At 42.1% G+C, this 22989-nt stretch overlaps 1 protein-coding gene across 3 annotated transcripts in view; it reads right to left on the reverse strand.

Moving 5' to 3' along the window:
• The window catches only part of slc38a3a (solute carrier family 38 member 3a), a 121982-nt gene that overhangs the window by 46393 nt on the left and 52600 nt on the right, over positions 1 to 22989 (reverse strand). For all 3 annotated transcript variants that reach the window (XM_028824104.2, XM_028824105.2, XM_051921485.1), the window contains 2 exons: positions 16750 to 16865; positions 3472 to 3545 (listed from right to left, as the gene is read on the reverse strand). In XM_028824104.2, the coding sequence (XP_028679937.1) occupies positions 3472 to 3545; positions 16750 to 16865 (190 nt within the window). The remainder of the gene's footprint in view (positions 1 to 3471; positions 3546 to 16749; positions 16866 to 22989) is intronic.

Consider the following 22989-nt stretch of genomic DNA (forward strand, 5'->3'; position numbering starts at 1 on the left):
CACACACACAGACATAATTCCAAAAAACTGTGTTTTCAGACTCAGGGAGGTCTAAAATGTCGAGATTCATCAAAATCTTGAAATCAAATTTTTGGACGATTACAATGCTTTCCCTACAAGAAGGTAAATCAGACTTAGGGAGGTCTAAAATGATGAGATTCATCAAAATCTTGAAATCAAATGTTTGGACGATTACAATACTTTCTTTACGAGAAGGAAAATTGGACTCAAAGAGGTCTAAAACGTTGAGATTCATCAAAATCACGAAATCGAATTTTTGGACGATTACAATGCTTTCCCTACAAGAAGGTAAATTGGACTCAGGAAGGTCTAAAACGTCGAGATTCATCAAAATCTTGAAATCAGATTTTTGGATGATTACAATACTTTCCCTATGAGAAGGAAAATTGGACTCAGAGAGGTCTAAAACGTTGAGATTCATCAAAATCTCGAAATCGAATTTTTGGACGATTACAATGCTTTCCCTACAAGAAGGTAAATCGGACTCAGGAAGGTCTAAAATGTCGAGATTCATCAAAATCTTGAAATCAGATTTTTGGATGATTACAATACTTTCCCTATGAGAAGGAAAATTGGACTCAGAGAGGTCTAAAACGTTGAGATTCATCAAAATCTCGAAATCGAATTTTTGGACGATTACAATGCTTTCCCTACAAGAAGGTAAATCGGACTCAGGAAGGTCTAAAATGTCGAGATTCATCAAAATCTCAAGATCGAATTTTTGGACGATTACAATACTTTCCCTACAAGAAAGTGAATCGAACTGAGGGAGGTCTAAAACGTTGAGATTCATCAAAATCTTGAAATCAAATTTTTGGACAATTACAATGCTTTCCCTACGAGAAGGAAAATCGGACTCAGGGAGGTCTAAAACGTTTAGATTCATCAAAATCTAGAAATCAAATTTTTGGATGATTACAATGCTTTCCCTACAAGAAGGTAAATCGGACTCAGGAAGGTCTAAAACGTTGAGATTCATCAAAATCTCAAAATCGAATTTTTGGACGATTACAATACTTTCCCTATGAGAAGGTAAATATGACTCAGGAACGTCTAAAATGTCGAGATTCATCAAAATCTCAACATCGAATTTTTGGACGATTACAATACTTTCCCTACAAGAACATAACTCGAACTCAGGGATGTCTAAAATGTTGAGATTCATCAAAATCTTGAAATCAAATTTTTGGACAATTACAATGCTTTCCCTACGAGAAGGTAAATCGGACTCAGGAAGGTCTAAAACGTCAAGATTCATTAAAATCTTGAAATCAAAATTTTGGACGATTACAATGTTTTCCCTATGAAAAGGTAAGTCGGACTCAGGGAGGCCTAAAATGTCAAGATTCATCAAAATCTCAAGGTCCAATTTTTTCATTTTTTTGATTACTTTACTTTCTCTATACTTCACATACAAGAAAGTAAGAAAGGTAGGCAGTGTGGCATGGTGGTTAAGGCTTTGTATTTCAAACCATGAGGTTGTAGGTTTAAATCCCACTACTGACACCATTTCACCAGCCTATGCTCCAATGAGCAAAACCAAAGACATGTAACCAATCATGTCTCAGACGTTGTAAGTCACCCAGATGAAGGTATCAGTCCAGTAATAAAAAAAATATGAAGTCCTGAAAGAGATTAAAACAAGACTAGAAAGAGATTTCACAAAATATAACATGCTTTTCAAACCACATTGTCAATTTGGGCTCCTATTAACTCTAAAGCTGGTTCTCCTAGGGAATGTTAGGAGGAACATCTGTAACAATGTCGATTGTTAGATGAAGCATAAATGAGAATCTCTACAAAGTCCCATGAGCCACCAAAGGTCAAAATTTTCCTGTGTGGATGGGTCACATGTCTGTAGAATGGGGAAAGTAGGCTCGGAAACTTGACTGGTGGACAGATGGATTTTACTGTTAATTGGCATAATGGGGTTCCTCCTGTGCTGATTGTTCATGACATGCAGCCACAAAGACCACCAATATACTGTCTTCTGTGAAGCTCTTCATAAAGTCCTAAAAGGTGCATTTGGATGTCGGCATGTGAGTAGCACCACTGAGAAGGAATGAGGCCACCGTTGCTCATCGAGCTCCATGCAGTACTGTGAGCACCCCAAGGCATGACGCGTCCCTACCGTTTATGATTTATGACTTGGCATAGTTTACTTTTGGAAACGTTAACATTTTGATTGATTTTTATTTACTTCTCTGACTCCAGGAAAAGGTCAAATGCGTCACCAGCGCTTATGTTGCTTTTTTTCAATGGAATGTGAATGCAAAGCCTGCCTCAGATGTCAAGAGGTCAAGAGCAATTACTGGAAAGGACCTCCATACTGTGAGTACGAAAGTGGAGACCATGTGTGGTCAAAGGACTTGGAGAGGGTGGGGGGGGGGGTGGGGTGCAATGAAAAACCTGTAAACACGAGAGCACCAGAGGGCTACGACTGTCTACACCTGATCTGACAGCGAGCAGCCATGTAAAGTGAAGCCCTGCTCTGGTAAGTCAGCATAGGCCACGGACAAGTTCAGTGCTAGTTTAGGTAAAATGAATCAATGTCGTCCACGGTGAGGAAATCATCAGACATCAGCTCTTCCTAAAAAGTTGTCTCCTTCAATATTTTGGAGCAAAACGTGGTGTGCATGGTTAGGCTCTTCAAAGCATATTAACTAATGCACTGCCAGCCATTACAATTACAAGAGCAGGAGATACACAGGAAATCGAAGGGATATTTATATGGCAGATTACTTACGATACACTGCATACTTGATTAGAAGTACAGCTCAGTCACGCATGCTGAAGGCACAGTGTTCAGTACTTGGTGTATCCACCATGGACGGAAATCAGCGCTTGTATACGGTCTGGCATGGACAGGAAGAGGCAGCCTTCCTATGTGACCAAAGTTCATCTGAGGGAACCGCTGGTGGTCTCTTGTACACCCGTCATCATCTGACCATTTGAGGGACAAATCCAATGAATGGGCAGGAAGTCCAGGGAAAAAGTGGCACATGATGGTTTTCCATGACACATATGCTCGAGCATCACCCCATTGGACAATATGGCACCTGGGTACCTCTGCTGATAGGACAACACCTCAGCCTCCAGCACCTCTGTGATTTATCGCTGGCTTGTCAAGGTACCAGCAATGTGTATGAGGCAGGAATGGGAGTGAAACCCAATATCACCCCACACCATAATGCTGACTACTGGGCCCATGCATGCCCCCAGGAGCATAAAGCTACCACGTTACTATAAATACTAACTGCCTGGCAAAAAGTGCCAGGATGACGTGTTTCAAACAAGTTTATAGTTTTTCTTTAAGAGGCTAAAGACAATGCTGTCTGTTTATTGTGGTCCAACACAACAAGGACAAAGTGGCTTTTGGAATCTCCATAATGTTAGGCTAAAGCTGGAAGGAGCCTATGAAATGTTCAAACCTCATCAAAGCTCACTTACCTACAACCCCAGAGGACTTCAGCAGCAGGTGGATTGAGTAGCTTGACAAGGTGGCCACTGCTGTTAGCAGGAAACTGTAAAAGGAAAAAAATGAAGATGAGCCTGTCCTCTGACATACCATAATTCATCTGCTCGAAGCAGACAAAGAGATACGTCTAGGCCGCAATATGGAGAATCATCACCCCGGATTAAAGTGTCATCTTCTCATTACTTCTGACAAATGGCCATGTGGTCACATTGACAAAGTAGACATGCCAGGTGCTACCATTTATCTTGCAAGAACTGGAATTAACCAAACCAAAACATTATCATCTGTTAAGTCTGGCGTTCATAAAATAGACAAAAACAAAATAAATGAGGATTTAACAGCCTGGTGAATGAGAGAACAAATCAAATACATCAATGATATCACATAGGAAATGTCCTCCAGCTCGCTTCTGCATTGCAAAATACGCTAAACCAATTTTAAACATTGATGGACCGAGGCCTTTGCTGACTCATGTGTGTCGTATTTTAGCAAACACGTGTTCACTAACTATATATATATATATATATACATTCATACAGTTAGGTCCATAAATATTTGGACAGAGACAACTTTTTTCTCATTTTGGTTCTGTACATTACCACAATGAATTTTAAATGAAACAACTCCGATGCAGTTGAAGTGCAGACTTTCAGCTTTAATTCAGTGGGGTGAACAAAACGATTGCATAAAAATGTGAGGCAACTAAAGCATTTTTTGAACACAATTGGGGCTCAAAAGTAATTGGACAATTGACTCAAAGGCTATTTCATGGGCAGGTGTGGGCAAGTCCGTCGTTATGTCATTATCAATTAAGCAGATAAAAGGCCTGGAGTTGATTTGAGGTGTGGCGCTTGCATGTGGAAGATTTTGCTGTGAACAGACAACATGCGGTCAAAGGAGCTCTCCATGCAGGTGAAAGAAGCCTTCCTTAAGCTGCGAAAACAGAAAAAACCCATCTGAGAAATTGCTACAATATTACGAGTGGCAAAATCTACAGTTTGGTACATCCTGAGAAAGAAAGCAAGCACTGGTGAGGCATATCCATGGAGGGACACACAGACCTCTACAGGCTAGACAACGGCACCTTGACTGCCATTAGGTATCCTTGGACCCATTGTCAGACCCTATGCTGGTTCCTCCTGGTGCACAACAATGCTCAGCCTCATGTGGCAAGAGTATGCAGGCAGTTCCTGGAGGATGAAGGAATTGATACCATTGACTGGCCCCCACACTCGCCTGACCTCAATCCAATAGAAGACCTCTGGGTGTGACATTATGTGACATTATGTTTTGGTCTATCCGATACCACCAGGTTGCACCTCAGACTGTCCAGGAGCTCAGTGATGCCCTGGTCCAGATCTGGGAGGACACCATTCGTTGTCTCATTAGGACATTGTCAGCCATGCATACAAGCAAATGAGGGCCATATAAACTACTGAGTACAATTTGGAGCTGCTGCAATGAAATTTCAGCAAAATGAACTAACCTGCCTGCCTGCCTGTCGCATCATTTTTTCACTTTGATTTTCGGGGAGTCCTTGAATTCAGCCCTCTTTCGGTGGATAATTTTCATTTCCATCAAATGATGGGGCATCCTTTCGTTCCTAACACATTACTGGTCCATATCAGCAGAGATAGGCAGCAGGATTTTTTTCCCATTGAGATCTGATGTGTTTTCAAAGTGTTCCTTTAATTTTTTTTGAGCAGTTTATATATATATACAGTATTTTTATTTGGCTGATGCCCTTATACAGGGTGACTAACAACATTTGTTTTGCTTTCCAATTCGAGGACAAGCAGGTGAAGTGTCCTGCTCACGGTCACAGAGTGTCAATAGTGGGATCTGAACCCACAACCACAGGCTTTGAAGTTCATCGCCCAAAGCCTAAGGGCTCATTTATACTTCACGCTCAGAGCGTGTACACGCCCGCATCATGGCCGCCACGCGTTCTGAGCATTCATTTGATGCGTCCTCTGAGCAGGTCCTCAGAAATTAACGCAACCCGTGCGCGAGTTGCAGTACCGGTAAAAAGTCAGGGGGGCGCAGTGTGCTATAAGTTGGAATGTGACGTCAAGAGTCTCTGTTTACTATCTACATGTGACAGAAAGCCGCTTTGTGGATCCTACGAGATCGGTGTGCGCGCTTCGATATTTGATAAATGGTTCGATGTGGTGAAGCAAAATGCCGACATACAGATGTATTCATGGTGCTTTTATATTCAAGCGTCGCATATTCCCAATCGTAATGACACGATACGTTTTAAAATTCTCACATACCGTCTTCTGTGCACTTTTTTTTTTCTAGGGCTTTCTCTGCTCCTGACAGCAGCGAATCGCCAGCAATAGATCTCCACACTGAGCACATTAAATGTATGATATTCCAACTCTCTGCACATTTAGAATCCTTAGATTTATACTTGATATCACTTTCATGATGAAAAGCATTAAAGTATGTATGTTACATTTTACAGATAAATCGGTAATTTTGTTTAAATAATGAATACTGTTAATAATTACACACATGGGGTGACACAGTGGCGGAGCGTTAGCGCTGCTGTCTTGCAGGGAGTCACGTCGCTGATATTCCCTGCCTGGAGTTTACATGTTTTCCTGCTGGGTTTCCTCAGTGTGCTCCAGTTTCCTTCCAAAGATATGCAGATTTGGGATTTGGTGCCTCTAAAATGACGCCAGTGTATGAGTGTGCTTGTATTCACCTTGTGACGAGCCGAGGCATCATCCAGGGATTGTTTCTCACTCGTGCCCAATGCTTGCTGTAATGGACACATCCCTGGATTTAATCAATAAACATCCTTTTCAGAGATATTGCGGTAAGGTGTCATCAGAATTTAATGGGTGTTCTAGGCAATTCACAACACAGAGAAGCCAAACATGTTCTCACCGTGATAATATCTCGTACTGCCACCTGGCAGATTCCTCCAGATTTATGTAAAGTACGTGCACAAGTATAAACACTTCAACGCTTGCGTAGCAGGAGCGTCACGTCGCGTGAAGTATAACTCCAGCCTTAGCCACTACGCCACACTGGCCTGCCATATTGAGTAGATTTTATACAGTGGGAATGGAAAAATACACCAATCTCTTTACAGCAGGGTTGCATGGTATACTGGTACTGGAAAATTTTCAAAAAAAGTTTAAAATGGTATAGTATCAGCATTACGGGATTTTTGGAACAGGAAGTCAACATCAGATTTCCTCTCAAAATCCTCCCCCCCACCAAAGTCGACTGTAGATGTTAAGAAAAAAATTCACGAAATGAAACCCACATGCTTTAACGTGATTGAAGCTTCATGGGGGACCCCCCCCCCTTCTTCAATGCGACTGAGACTTCAAAGAGGGAAGTGGTGCGTAGTGCAGTGCAATGGCACGTTGCACCAGGGAAGCTGGAGTAAGATGGAGGGGTTTTGAAGTCACCCGTTATTTGCTTCGGAACATTAGAGGTTTGAAAGCTGCTATCGATACCAAAGTCGAAATTTTCTTAACGATCCAGTGCAACGCTACAGTGAGGCTTATTTGGATTTTAAGGTCTACTTTTCGAGGACTGTACTCTTACGTGGGTGAATATTACTTAAGTCTTCTGTTACTGTACCAGAAAAACACATTCAAAACTAAGTTATGAGGAAGTGCTAAAATAAGTCCTAAACATACATATTTAAAAGATAAATAGAAAAGAAATAAATAAACATTTTAACTTTGCTAAATCAAAGAATTAAAATGAATCAAAACGTTAGCACTTTCTTCAGCACACTCTGGCTAGAACATTAACACAAGAAGACGACTCCATTATGGTGCGTGTACACTCAGTGATTTCTAACCATAAGGTGCTGGAGTGCTTTCAACTGTTTGGGGAAAACTCCTTTTTTCTGCACCGTTTCATTGATTCATTTTCCTTACTAACCTCTAATGACATTAAACCATTTCTTAAATTTCATCCCACTACTCCATTATATTCCCCTGTGAAAAGCCTTATGTTCTGTGGTGTGACTTCACTGGAAGGTTGGCAATATGTCATCCTGGAACATTCGGTTTTCATACTTAGCTCCTCAATGGCCTGACCGCAATGTCCACTATTCCTGACATTCGCATCATATTACAGCACCAAATGGCAGCACAACTTGAGCATAAAAACTGAAGGCAGCAAACACACCGGCACAGGAGGCACAATCAGCACCCGCCTATAAATGTACGGCCTTGCTTAACAACGGCTCATAGGCCAGCAGTAAGCGCCCCCCTAATCCTAGCCACTGAGGTAACAAACTGTACACCATAAGGTATTCAGTTCACCTCAGTTGTCTCTTTTGTGTCTAAAGCTGGTCCACCTAAGGAATGTTAGGAGAAACGTCTGTGACAACGTTGATTCTTAGATGAAGAATAAATGAGAATCTTTGTGAAGTCCCATGAGCCATCAAAGGTCAAATTTTCCCTATGGGGATGGGTCTTCCCACTTCTTTACAATGGAGAAAGTGGGCTTGGAAGCTTGATTGATGGACAGAAGGGTGGATAGATAGATGTTTATTATTAATTGGCATGATGCGGTTCCTGCCCCGCAGTTAGGAGACCCGGGTTCGCTTCCTGTGTCCTCCCTGCATGGAGTTTGCATGTTCTCCCCGTGTCTGCGTGGGTTTCCTCCCACAGTCCAAAGACATGCAGGTTAGGTACATTGGCGATTCTAAATTGTCCCTAGTGTGTGCTTGGTGTATGTGTGTGTGTGTGGGCACCCTGCGGTGGGCTGGCACCCTGCCCAGGATTTGTTTCCTGCATTGCGCCCTGCGTTGGCTGGGATTGGCTCCAGTAGGCCCCCATGACCCTGTAGTTAGGATATAGTAGGTTGGATAATGGATGGATGATGGGTTTCCTCCTGTGCTTACTGTTCATTGACATGCAGCCACAAAGACCACCAATATACCGTACCAAAGATGCTTGTTCTGTGCTTCTGTGCATTCAAATGTCAGCATGTGAGTAGCACCATTGGGAAGGAACGACGCTGCTGTTGCTCATCTCTTGACATTAAACCATTTCTTAAATGATGACAAATTGTAAACCACAAGGCTCTCAGTTCACCTCTCAGATCTGGCAGACTGTGTGACTCTGAGCAGCAGCTGCAAAGAGGAATGGGCGAAACTGGCCAAGGATAGGTGTGCCAAGCTTGTGGCATCATATTCAAAAAGACTTGAGGCTGTAATTGCTGCCAAAGGTGCATCGACAAAGTATTGAGCAAAGGCTGTGAATACTTATGGACATGGGATTTCTCAGTTTTTTTATTTTTTAATAAATTTGCACAAACCTCAAGTAAACTTTTTTCACGTTGTCATTATGGGGTGTTGTGTGTAGAATTCTGAGGAAAAAAATGAATTTAATCCATTTTGGAATAAGGCTGTAACATAACAAAATGTGGAAAAAGTGATGCGCTGTGAATACTTTCTGGATGCACTGTATCTATCTATCTATCTCTTATCCTGTCTACTATACTAAAATCTATCTGATCCTGTCTACTATACTACAAATTAATATCTATCAATCTATCTATTAATCTATCAATCTGATCCTGCCTACTATACTACAAATTAATATCTATCTATCTAATCCTACCTACTACACTACAAATTTCTATCTATCTATCTCTTATCCTGCCTATTATACTAAAATCTATCTATCTATCTGATCCTGCCTACTATACTACAAATTAATATCTATCTATCTATCTATCTGATCCTGCCAACTATACTACAAATTAATATCTATCTAATCCTACCTACTACACTACAAATTTCTATCTATCTATCTCTTATCCTGCCTATTATACTAAAATCTATCTATCTATCTGATCCTGCCTACTATACAAATTAATATCTATCTATCTATCTATCTATCTATCTATCTATCTATCTATCTATCTATCTATCTATCTATCTATCTATCTATCTATCTATCTATCTATCTATCTGCCTGATCCTGCCTACTATACTACAAATTAATATCTATCTATCTATCTATCTATCTGAGCTGTGAAGCTGTGGCCCACCAGTGCCTGAGTTTGATCTCCTGCTCCAGAACTCTCTTGGCTACCCTCTGATAGTCCACTATAAGGTAAAGGCAAGTTGTTACCCCTTTAAACAGACCAGTTATAATGTAGCAAATGGCCTGAGACCCACTTCAGTGCCATCACTAATCATACCGTGTAGAACACTTTTTTATGTTAACCCTCACCACAGGTGAGATCTAAATTATTCAAATTTTTGGTATTTGGTACACTATAATAATCCCTGAGGGAAATTTGTCTTTTCAAATGACATTTGGGAATCAGAGTGCATGGTGTCAGCCTTTGTACAGCACCCTTGGAGCAATTTTCAGGTTGAGGGTCTCGCTCAAGGGCCCAATGGAGTGGGATCCCTTAGCCGCATATGACTACTTTACTTTCTCATACAACTGAATATTTTCATCCAGTTTACAAGTGATGGTGATCACAACTAGAGATTGTACTTTTGTTTTTCTGAATTGTAGTTTGAAATATGAAGTTTCTGACTCAGAGGTTTGCTGGAGCATCAGGAGTGAGAACATTAGTATGACTTGTGAATTGCAAATCTCCTCATCTAAACAGATGGGCTGCCTGATGAAGTGTCAGCATCACAGATGACTTCATCCCAGAATACATAAAGTTAATCCCAGAAGTTACAGCCGCTCTCAGGAAGTGCAGCGAGACTCTGAGAAATTCAGGCTGTCAAGACCCGATGCTTGAATGGGAAGACAAAGTGCCCCTTCTGCACACCTTATTCTCTTGTAGATTTAGCATACATTTGACATTTTTGCCCATCAATCTACACTCCATAACCCATAATGACAAAGTGACAGCGTGTTTTCAGAAAGGTCTGCAGATTTATTAAAAATCAACAACTGAAATCTCTCAATCCTAGATGCTTTCCGACCCCGTACTGTGGCACCCCACACTGTAGTCAGGTGCATCCCGTATTGCTTTAATTCTCCTTGAGATGTTTCTAGAACTTGACTGGAGTCCACCTTTCATAAACTGAATTGTCTAGAAAGATAACACATTTGTGTAAAGAAGGTCCCACAATGCATATCAGGACAAAAACCAAACCATGAAGTTCAAAGATCTCACTCCCTGTAGACGTCCTTGATCAAATTGTGGTGAAGCACAGACCAGGGCAATGGGATAAAGCCATTTTTAAAGCTTTGACTGCTCCCAGGAGTGCAGTGGTGTCAATATTTGTGAAATGGAAGAAGTTTGGAACCACCAGGGCTCTTCTGAGAATTGGTCATCCAGCCAGATTGAGTTACTGAGCAAGAAGAGCCTTGTTCAGGGAGGTCCCAAAGAATCCAATGGACACTCTAACAGAGTTTTAGAAGTCCTCTGATGAGATGGGAGAATTTGTCCAAAGGCCAGCCATGACCAGCAGCATTCTTTGAATCAGGTGTTGACGGTAGTGTTACTAACTCTTGCTTGGAGTTTAAAAAAACACATTTAAAGGATCTCTGACAGTATAAAGAAAAAGATTCTCTGCTCTGACGAGTCAAAAATTGAGCAGAACTCCAAGCACTATGTCTGATGAAGGAAGGCCAGGCACCGCTCATCACCTGCCTGATACAATCCCTAGGGCGAAGCACGGTGATGGCAGCATCATGCTCTGGGGGTGTTTCTAAGTGGCAGGGACAGGGAGGTTGGTCAGAGTGGAGGGAAGGGTGAATGCGACCAAATGCAGAGAGGTCCTTCTCCGGAGTACACGCTTTCTCAGACTGGAGTGACGGTTCAACTTTCAGCATGTCAATGACCTGAAGCATACAGCTAAGACAGCCCCAAGTTCCTGACTGTCCTTGAGTGGCTCAGCCAAAGCTCAGACATAAACCCCCCGTAGAACATGTGAGTAGACCCCTGAAGACACCAGTTTAGAGATGCTTCCCATCCAATCTAAGGGAGCTTGTGAGGATCTGCCACAAATAATGGGATAATAATAAGTATACAAAGCTCGTAGAGACTTACCTAAGAAGACTTCCAGCTGGAATTGCTGCCAAAGGGGCATCTGAAATGTACTGAATTAAGGGTCTGAATGCGAGAAATCAATTTTTAATTTGTAATAAATTTGCGAAACTTTCTTAAAACATGTCATTATGGGATATTGAGGGTAAATCGATGGGCAAAAACGGCAGATCTATCCATTTAAAGTGAAATGTACAACAACAGTGTGCAGAAAGTGAAGGGGTCTGAATATTTTCTGGATCCCCTGTATAATTAATATTAATTTATGATTATGGCAGTTTGTTTTCATTTGTCATTTACCGCAAGAGTTATTCATCCTTTGTATCCTGCTAATGTGTTTCTGGGTAGTGGGGATTCCATTTCTGCCTTGACAGCTAATGGCGCAAGGCCGGAGCCAACAGAGTGTTAATCTGTCTCAGCACACCAAGTCTGACTTTCAGGTGATGGGCAGCTTGTCTCTTTTCTCCATTCCCCGAAGTAAGTGCTGTCAACTGGGGTACGTCATTGCTGATAAGGTGGAGAACATGAGACTGGAACATCAGCGGTGGGCTGCATTTATTATTAGTAACTGATGGCGTTTCTCATGACGTAAACGCATGATAAGGCCACTTGTTCTCTGTGTGACGTGTCCTGCACAAATAGAGAGCCGTGAATCCTAATTCTTTCAAAACATTCCTTTTGATTATAAATTGGCTTTCAGCCTGACTGTGGTTATGAGTCTGGAATAGAGTGTGTTGTGCTCTGGAGGCCAAAATCTGACTTGTATGGTTTCGATTTATGCCTCTGTGCTTTTAAATCTTCCTAATAACAGAGCGCAACACTCTTGTTTCTCTGTTTCTGGCACATGGCAGTGTCACCCGTCACATCCCTTATAATGAGTTTATTCTGGGGCTTCAAGCTAAGAAAGGCAATCAGCTGATTGTCACTTTTGACTCCCCATGCTGCTTCTTTTTCACTAAAATGGGATGTCTGCTATATCAGCTAGCATTCTTAAATTCTTGTTACTTGACACCAGCCGCCTTGGAAAGCGCCGGAGTGCTGCCGTGTGATGCAGAGTGACATTTGCTATTCTAGCCAGTATGTTGATATAATTAGCGGTTATACAGTACTTAACGTTCATTGAGCATTCATTTTACACAGCAATCAACATTATAAGGCATTCTGTTACATGTGGCCTAGAGCACTAGTTGTGGTCTAAAATGTACTTATTTATGTTGTGTTTATTGAATATCAGTTATTTAATAAGAAATTCATTTTAAGAGTGTTTAGCAAAAACACCTGTAATCCTTTTGAAGACTCAAATTGGATTGCAAGGCTGGGGTATTTGGCTTACCATCTGTAAAGGATTAAAAATCGTCCAGTCCTTACTGTAAAGGGGGCAAAAGTGAACCATTGAACCACCACCATTGGAGTCCTCCACCAGCTTTCTACATCTAATCCTGCCTACTATACTACGAGTCTCTATCTATCTATCTATCTATCTATCTATCTATCTATCTATTTATCTATCTATCTATTTATCTAATCCTGCCAACTACACTAAAATATCTATCTATCTACCTATGTAATCCTGCCAACTATGCTAAAATATCTATCTATCTATCTATCTCAGTGTTTCCCAACCTCAGTCCTGGGGGCACACTGTGGCTGTAGGTTTTTGTTCCAACCAGATTCTGTATATAATTGGACTCCAGGGCTAATTAAGTGATGTGTTATTTCCCAAGTTCTGTCTTTTGGGCACAATATAGAAATTAGAAAACTAAGTTTGGTAAAATATATATATATATATATTGTAACAGATAGAGGCTTTGTCCACCTCTTGAACCCTCAGGTACCACTCTGATGACCAGGTGAACGTATAAATATTGTTTATTTTATTATTAAACGGTGCACAAAGCACTCTCCACACCACACTATTCCTAAACCAATAATTCTCCAACAATAAATCACTCCTCCTCGCCCAGACACTTCGCCCTCCTACCTCCCAGCTCAGCTCAGTGTCTGGGCTTTCCCATAGTCCTTTTATATCCCCTGACCCGGAAGTGGTTCCTGGCCAAACCCACAAGTCCATTTCCTTCCGGGTCAGGGTAAACAGTCCTTTTCTTCACTCCAGGAGCACGTCGTTCCTTCCGGTCACGTGATGATGACGCACTCCCGGGTTATAGGGCACACAAGAGCCCACTAGCCCCCCTACAGCGACTCCCGGTGGCCCCCAAGGTATCCAGCAGGGCTGTGTGTATAAACTACAAAGTCCATGAGGCCCTGCTGGAACTCGGGGCACCATCATGCTGTCCGGAGGGCTCCTCCTAGCGGCCTGGGGGTGGCGACCGGAGTCTGTAGCCGGTCATCCATCACAATATATATCTGTATATATATATTAAAATGTAGTTATATGGGAATAATGTATTTTTTGTCATTGTTATTTGTATTGAGAAATTGTTATTTGTATCGATGTGTTCATGTCTTCTGTTATTGTGCAAAATAAAGTTTATACTAAAAATAAAAAAAAATCTATCTATCTAATCCTGCCTACTATACTACAATATCTATCTATCTATCTATCTATCTATCTATCTATCTATCTATCTATCTATCTAATCCTGCCTACTACGCTAGTGTTGCAGTGGTGGTTGTCCTTCTGGAAGTTCTTTCCCATCTCCACATGGGTACTCTGGAGCTTAGCCATTGGGTTCTTGGTCACCTTTCTTACTGTCTCCCTTTTCCCATGATGGCTCAGTTTGTCTTGGTAGCCAGCTCCAGGAAGAGTTGTGGTTAATCCATATCTTTTTCATGTAAGAGTTATGGTGGTCACTGTGCTCTTGGGACCCTTCAATGCTGCAGGATTTTTTTGTGTCCTTCCCCTGATCTGATCCTTGACACAATCCTGTCTCTAAGCTGTGTTCTCAATTCCTTTCACCTCGTGGTTGGGTTTTTGTGCAGCTATGGGAGCTTCTATAGATTGGACATGACTGGGAAAGCCATACACCTATCAATTGAGTAGAGCACTGCTGGGCTCCAAACAAGGTGCAGAAAGATCTCAGTGATGATCAATAGAATGGGAGGCTCCTGAGCCAAATTTCAGTTGTCATCGAAAAGGGTCTAATTACTTTTGTTGAGGTGACAATTCAGTTTTTTATTTACTAAGTAATAAAATGCTAAGGACTGTGTGTGTATGTGTGTCAGAAATCAGTTCATGTCAGAAATCTGATTGGTCAGTTTGACTTTGGTGTGATTGGTCAGGTTGGTCTTAGTGATGTGATTGAATAAGGAAGTGCGAGTGTTAGACACGCGAGGACGGGTAACAGCGTAGGAGGCACAATGAGAGTCACCTTCAACGATGAGGAGTATCAGAGCGGACAGGAGGAGATCGAGACCCCTTGAAATGACAGAGTCTGAGAAGTAGGCTTTATGGAAAGGGAGTGCCAGTCCAGAAAGGTTCAGACACACACAAATACAGATGATGGGCACTGAAGGTACACGTAGGGCAAGAGATATCAAATATTTTTACATTTGTTCCTGGCTAGTTTTAATGGTGTAAATTTGCAAAAGTTCCTAAAATCTTGTTGTCTGCTTGGTCATTCTGGAATGTTGAGTGCTGCTTGATGAGTTAACCACAAAATGTGAAATAAGCAAAGGGGTCTGCATACGTCCTGAGTTCACATTGCACGTTTAATTTCTCTGCAAATGGCACTTCTTTCTGTTTGGAAACATTTCATTTGAAGGTTTCAGAGTTTTTGTATGTGCCGATGCTCAATCTCTCCAGCCTGCACTATGAGAACAACACATCTTGCAAACGCTGCTAAATTCCATTTGTAACTGTGATGTGTCTTATGATTTTTGACAAATGCCTTTTTTTGTTCATCTATCCATTACTTTCAGTCAGCAAAATGATTGCTTCATTCATCCAGCGGCTTTTAAAGAAAAAACTTGGGAGTGTGAAAAACACGGTTGTGCCAGATTTCCAAATATTTCCATGAGAGCAACTAGTATGGTAGACAGCAAAATGCCGAACTAGAGAAATGCAATAGAACCAGGAGCCCACCCCCACCTCCAGCCTCACCCCACACACTGTCCGCAACAGGAGAATGGGCTCAGGGCATGGGAACGGGCGTTAGAGTGACCAACTGACCTTCAAAAATGCTTCAAAGGGGATTATTTGCTTCCATTTGTGCTATAAATCACAGCACAGCTTGGCACAGAAAACAGCTGGTGTAGCTCAGCAGGTCTTAATGAAACAATGGCGTGTTTTATTGGAGGCACCCGGCCATCCCAGAACATATGGGGTACGAAGTGTCATAACTTAAGTAGCTGACCTTAAGAGTTTAAAAAAACCACATTAAGTAGGGCAGTAGTGCATGGGTGATGGCCAAAGCGTGGGGTGAAGTACAGAACAGCCACATAGGCAGATAGCTTTTAGTATAGTAGGCAGGATTAGATAGATAGATAGATAGATAGATAGATAGATAGATAGATAGATAGATAGATAGATAGATAGATAGATAGATAGATAGATAGATAGATAGATAGATAGATAGATAGATAGATAGATAGATAGTATTGTATAGTAGGCAGGATTAGATAGATAGATAGATAGATAGATAGATAGATAGATAGATAGATAGATAGATAGATAGATAGATAGATAGATAGATAGATAGATAGATAGATAGATAGATAGATAGATAGAATTATTTTAGTATAGTAGGGCCACTTGTATAAGTATATACAACCTGCTTGTAATAGGTATAAACTAATCAGATTGCGATTAGAGTCTGTGTTTTTAAACGTCTACTTTTTCACTCGTTCACATTATGATGCTGAGCTGGCATTTTCAGAAGTACGTGGCTCTGGAGAGCATTTTTTAAAGTCTCCATTTTCAGGGGCTTTATGGACAAAAGGAGACAACACAGGCAAATGTCTGCACTCTTAAATGAAAATTCAGAAGTGTGCATGGTACTTGAGTTCTAGTGTAGGTCAACAATCTGCACAGAGAATGGCAAAACCCGCCTCACGGGACAAGGTGCCAAGGCTGGCAAGTAAAAAAGGTAAAAACCACCAAATCACCAAAAGCCCATGACCAACCAAACAAAAAAGTAAACCTTAAAATGCCACACTTGACCGACTTATCATCTCTGGAAACTCACCAGTCAACTTTCAAAAGCCCCTTCTTGATACGACCTAAACAACAAAATGGCTGCAGGCGTATAAATGAGAAATTAAAAGCATAAAATGACACTTACAGAAAGAGGATGACGCCAGTATTGGCCATGGCGTACGCTAATCCCAGTATTCCACTGCCCATGATGGCATTGCTCAGGTTAAAGATAGACATGCCAAATGAAGTCTTTCCTTCAAACTGCAAGGGAAAAAGCAGATATGTTACAACGTAAGAATAAAGAGCCGAGTGAATGAGGATTTCGAAGCTACAAAAGAACGTCTGGGTTCACAGACTTGGCCTTTATTTTATACATCACCATTTCTATGAAGCTCTATGCAAAGCATTCAGTAAGGATTTTATAAATCGCAAGTAATATTATAAAATATCCTGTTCAGGGTTAGAAAATGACTGACTGACTTTACAAATCTTTCAATTTATCTGTCGATCCAGTGTGACGGATGGCTGGGGCCCTTGCCCGGTCAGGATGCCCTGCGTATGGAACACATCTTCACATCAATACCTCCCCCCCCCAGAATATGAGAGGGCAACCCCCCTGGATTGCAATGGAACCCTACTGGGGCCCATGGTCACCACTAGGGGGTGCCTGGACAGTTCCGGAGCCCTGGACAGCAGCACTTCCGCCACACCTGAAAGTGCTGCCAGAAAAGGATCCAGGTGCACCAGGGAGCACTTCCGCCACACTTAGGAGTGATGCTGGATGGAGATCAGAGTGCACCCGGGATACTTCCAGGTGTGCTATTGAAGAGGAGCCTGAGTCGGGAGGAGGAGGACAAAGCTTGCAAGGAGAGGAGTGGAGACGGCAGAAGAAAGGAAAAGCAGAGAAACAGAGAGAAAGAAGAAGAAGGGAACCTGTCGTATTGGGAAGAATTGTGTGCTGTGTGTTGTGTAAAGCGCAGCAGAAGAAAAATAAAAGCGTGTGCTTTTGGGACTTGTGTCACTGTGCATGTCTGTGCTCGGTTTATATTCCACACCAGTTCTAAATGACGTAATTCGACTCGAGGGTTGCACACTTACACGGCCGCTCATTTACACAAAGCCACAAAGTCTCCTATTAATCTCAGTAACACTTTAGAAAACCACACAGACATAAGGAGAGCATGTACAGTAAACTCCACAGAGTCTGGCCAAGATGTGACGTAAAGTTGACCTTTCACCTCACTCATTAATCTGGACATACAAAATGCTAAGGTCTGTCCGTCTGTCACGCCATTACTAACAAACTACTACGGCTAGAAGCTTCATCTTGGTCTTGATTGAAAGCTTATGACTGGATATGTTCTGCTAATTCAAACAATTTGAGGTAATCGCAACCTCAGCAAACTGACCTGCATTCGAGGGATTCTTACGGCAAAGTGATGTGTTCTGCCGAAGCTGAATGATTTTTATTTCGGGATCAGAACAGGAAATGAGAACAAAACGGAGAACGTGCTGGGATCAAAACCAAAGAGACGACAAAACGAACCCAGAAATGTGAGACAAGAATCAGAACCAGAATCATAAACTGGAAAGTAAGAAAGAATAAAAATACTAAGAGCCCATGAAGTCTTTTAGTTTTATTCTAAACACAGGTACCCAAACAACACATAAATGACCTTCTGAAAGGGTCACGCCAATGAGCACGTTCTCCGGGACTCCTGGCCAACACATAGGTCATGTCAAAAATGAGACATGAGCCTTAAAAAATTTGGGGCAGCCACCCGTATAATTTTTCCTCGCAAAATGAACAATTTTTTAGTACAGATGTGTACTGGTTTGAATCCAAAATAGAACTGGCTGGTAAGGTTGAGATGGTGGGTTTTTAAAGTGCGACAGAGGAAGTGAGGTAGTTATGCCCGGAACCAGAAGTGACGTCATCGGGCTCATGACTGGAAGGGGCGTCTTGTGGACCAGAAGTGACATCATCAGGCTCATGACCAGAAGTGACGTCAAGGGGACCAGGTGGAATTTCCCGTAACGGGTCTACAGCAGAAAAAGAGAAAGGATCAGTGCACCTCGCCACCCCTTGGTCTAACGTGGAATTACCTTCCTTCAAGCCCTTTAGCTGCCTCCCATGTGCACGTGTGTGACAGTCAGAAAATGGCATCACCTGTCAATATTCAGAATGGTGCCGTGATAAGATGCTGGGAACCAAGAGTGGATGAAAAAAATTATGTTTAATTCAAATTCCTCGACCTCGGAAACCCCAGAATAGTCACTAAAAAGTCTCCGAAAATCCTAAAAAAATTAATAAAGAACACCCACCGTAAGAGCCAATATCTCTGAAGGTAATGTTAATGGTAAATTTACTTTAGTTTGCTTAGTTTTTATACTTGAATATAATGTAGCTTAACAACGATAATGGAAGATTCAGTTTAACCCCCTATAAGTTATGGAATGTTCACAATCTTAACTTTGTGTGACAGCAGAATAGCCCTGAGATTGAAGTTGGACAGCTAGAAAGACACATGAACTGTTTGACAGATAGGCATTAAGGGCATACAGTCTTCTGACCGACGTATCTACCGTATATACTCGAGTATAAGCCATCCCGAATATAAGCTGAGGTACCTAATTTTACCTACAAAAACTGGAAAAACTTATTGACTTGAGTATAAGCCTAGGGTGGGAAATGCAGCAGCTGCTGGTAAGTTTCAATAATCAAAATAAATACCAATAAAATTACCGTACATTAACTGAGGCATCAGTAGGTTAAATGTTTTTGAGTATTTATTTCAAAGAAAAACAGTAAACTATCTCTGTAAGTGGAGAAGAGGGTCAGCAAAAACAATATGGTATCTCGCTCGTGTGTGTGTGTGTGTGTGTGTGTGTGTCTCTCTCTAGCGCATGGGTGCGTGTGTCTCTATCTCGCGCTCTCTCTCTCACTCGCTCACTGCACACGGAATGTACAGGGAGAGACTGAACACGTGCGGAAATCATCGGCGTGCACAAACCGAAAGGGAAACTGGCTTGTTCGTATACCAGGGGGCAGCGGGACCTGACTCGAATATAAGCCAAGGGTGACGTTTTTCAGCACATTTTGGGTGCTGAAAAACTCGGCTTATATTCGAGTATATACGGTATGTACATTTTGTGGTGAATTAAATTATATGCAGAAACCTTAAGAAATGTGTGGAAGAAAAATAAGGGGGTCACATCGTCATTTAGGGGTAATATTGTACATGAAGTGATTTGGTATGCTTTTCATATTAAAAATATTATAACATCTACCTTAGAGGTGGAATAAAGGAGTAATAAATGTCAGAAATGTGTTTAAACGCATCAGGAAAACCAGATAAAGGACAAGAGAACAACAAGGAACAAGAAGATCCTGGGTGATGGTTCAAGAGGTTGGCTGACTATCATGTACCCAGTAAGATTTGACCGATGTCACACATACAGGAACTCGAGAAGAACTGAAATAGTATTATAAGGGCTAAGAATGTAGTAGAAATGAGACTTTTATTTTGGGATATGTAGGCTGGTGGATGCCCTCGGTTAAAACACCTCATGTCTTTTAGCCAAGCAGGGTGAATGCGAGCTACTGAACCAAGGAGGGTAAGCGTTAATTCAGCACTGTTATGTAAATTCAGTTATCTATTAATATTGCTCTGTCTTTACTTTGTGTCCATTCCATCACAGGCTCTGAGAAATAAAACACATAATGGACAAGCTTCCTCCTGCCTGGTTCTTCAGGTTGAAAACTAACAGATATTGTGAGAGAAGGCCACCAGGATGCCCCTAAAATGGAAGGATGGGGGAAGGCAGCTACTTGTCGACACTGCCTCCCCTAAAACACTAGATGGCAGATTCCCTGGAATGTAGCGGTGCCCCACATTCCCGCAGGGCATCCTGCAACTTGGAGTTTGGTTTCTCAGTCCTGTTGGGTGCCGTGGGTGACACCAGTGGGAGGCTGTCGAAGGACCTGGGGAGTCATACTTTCCTTATAGCCCGGAAGTACTAATGAATCACGCGGACGGGAGCCCCGAATGTATTTCCAGGCTGATTAAAGAACTTGAGTTCTCCATCTGGCAAGTCACGTGGGAGGAAGAACAGAAGCACTTCGGGGTCAGACACTATTTAAAAGACGGCTGAAGACCCAGCAAGTGAGCCAAAGTCGGGTGGTGGTGCAAAAAGCTTGTTGGGAGGTGTGGAGGAGAAGATATATAGGCAGAAAGAGAGAACTGTGTTTATTATTGTGCTTGGTGATTTACTTGCCTGTGATATTGCGGCTGTGGTGCTTTGGGTACTATTTAGAGACGAAAGAAGATTAAAAATGCTTCTTATTGCTTTTACTTTGTGTCCTGAGCGTCTGTTTGTTGGGGTTAAAGGGGCAACAGTGACCCCTAGTGCCTTATAATGGATATATTTAAATTAACGGTTTATTGTAATCTAGATGTTTAATCCTCAAGCAGAATACCATAAATTTCACTTTTTCGATTTTTTGCATGTATCATTAGCTTTTTAATCTTATTTTTTTGTGGGAACACGTTTGCTTTGAATTTCACTAAAACCTTTAAAAAGAAAACAATTAGACTGTGGTGTTTTTTTGCATGGTGAGTCATATTAGTGCTGAAATGCATGTCTGGTAGCTGCATTTGAACTATTTGGAAACCCACGACAAACAGAGCTACACCCATCACAATAACAGGCAGACCAAAGTGAAATGGCAGAAAGAAAAAGAAGACATCTGCTGAAGAGGAGGTTGGGATGCACTGATTACAGCGTGTTGTCGCACCCACCACATGGCAAAGCACCCGAAATTGAGATCCGAGTGCAGCCGTACAACAGGTGACACCTCAGCACCACACTGGAACAGTGTGATGTTTTTTTACTGTGGCTGGAGTGCCAATCCTGCCACCAACCCCCAGGTGTTCCCTGCAAGTTGTAGGACCTGCTTGTAGGACTGGAAGCAGATTAACGTCATACCCAGCACGGAGCAACTGCAGGTTAAGGGCCTTGCTCAAGGGTCCAACAGAGTGGAATCACTTCTAGCATTTACAGGATTCGAACCAGGCATCCTTCCGATTGTTGGAGCAGATCATTAGCCTCAAAGCCACCACTCCCACCACAAGCAAATCGCAGAGGCTGATGACATGACGAGGAACACCACAAGAGGAAGAAAAAGAAAGAAAAAAAAGCAGCACCATCTTCTGAGAGTCAAGTGTGGGATACAGACTGCAAGGACGACAAACACAGAGAAATACATGAGACCGGAGGTCCGCATGTACCTACTGGGGCTAAACTGATAAGCGCCAAGTGTGGGATACGGACTGCAGGAATGACAAAGAGGAAGAAATACAGGGAGGAGTGGCTGAGGGACAACTCTGGGAATGTTCAGAAGTGGCCCAGCCAGAGCTTAAAGTTGAACCTAATCCAACATCTCTGGAGAGACCTAAAAATAGCTGCCCGCAGATGGTCTCCATCCAACCTGACACAGCTTGAGAGGATCTGCAGAGACGAATAACGGAAAATCCCCAAATCCAAGTGTGTGAAGCTTGTCGGGTCAAACTTAGGAAGACTTGCAAAAAGTGAAGTGGTCTGAACATTTTCTGAACCGACCGTACAGGGCTAATAAACTGAGCTGAATCTTTGCATATCTTCTGTGTTTGACTGCCTGACCCCATTTGATCTGAATAAATTAAGAACGTCAAGTGAAACCTCTGTATATATCTCTATTTATATATCTGTCTGTCTGTATGTCTGTCTGGTTTTCACGAGAGAACTACTTAACGGATTTAGATCGGTTTTTTTTTCTATAATTTTCATGAACATTCCGGTTGATTCTGCGACTTCTCTCATTGCGCTAAGTATCATAGTTCGCTTGCAGTACCGACTTATTTGTGCGAATCCGAGAGAGATGCTGTGGGCCAAGGAGAGGGGGGTGGGGTCCTCCTCACTCACACGCCAGCCTTATGGCGTATCTTACCTCCACTAAGCTAGTGAACGAGAGATATACTTAATGGATTTAGATTGGGCTTTTTTCAACAACTTGCTTGAACATTCCGGTTAATTTCTCTCATTGCGCTAAGAATCATAGTTCGCTTGCAGGAGTGATATATTCACGCTAATCCGAAGCAGAGACTGTGTGCCGAGGGGAGGTGGAAGCGTGACGTCAGAAGTAGGGAGCCGGGCAGGGCCTTCCTTGCTGTTCTGTTTCTCTACTACATGGGTGGAGCTGTGGGGGACAGCTAGCACAGTATAAAGTAATCAGACATCTGTCTGGCGTCCAAACCCATACCCAGGTGTTATGTCGTCCGGTGTCCACAAGAGGGCCGGAATGTGCAACGAACAAAGGCAAGTGGCCAGCATAAGACAGTAAACC

This window comes from Erpetoichthys calabaricus, chromosome 18 (genome assembly GCF_900747795.2).
Source record: "Erpetoichthys calabaricus chromosome 18, fErpCal1.3, whole genome shotgun sequence".
Taxonomy (NCBI): Eukaryota; Metazoa; Chordata; class Cladistia; order Polypteriformes; family Polypteridae; genus Erpetoichthys; species Erpetoichthys calabaricus.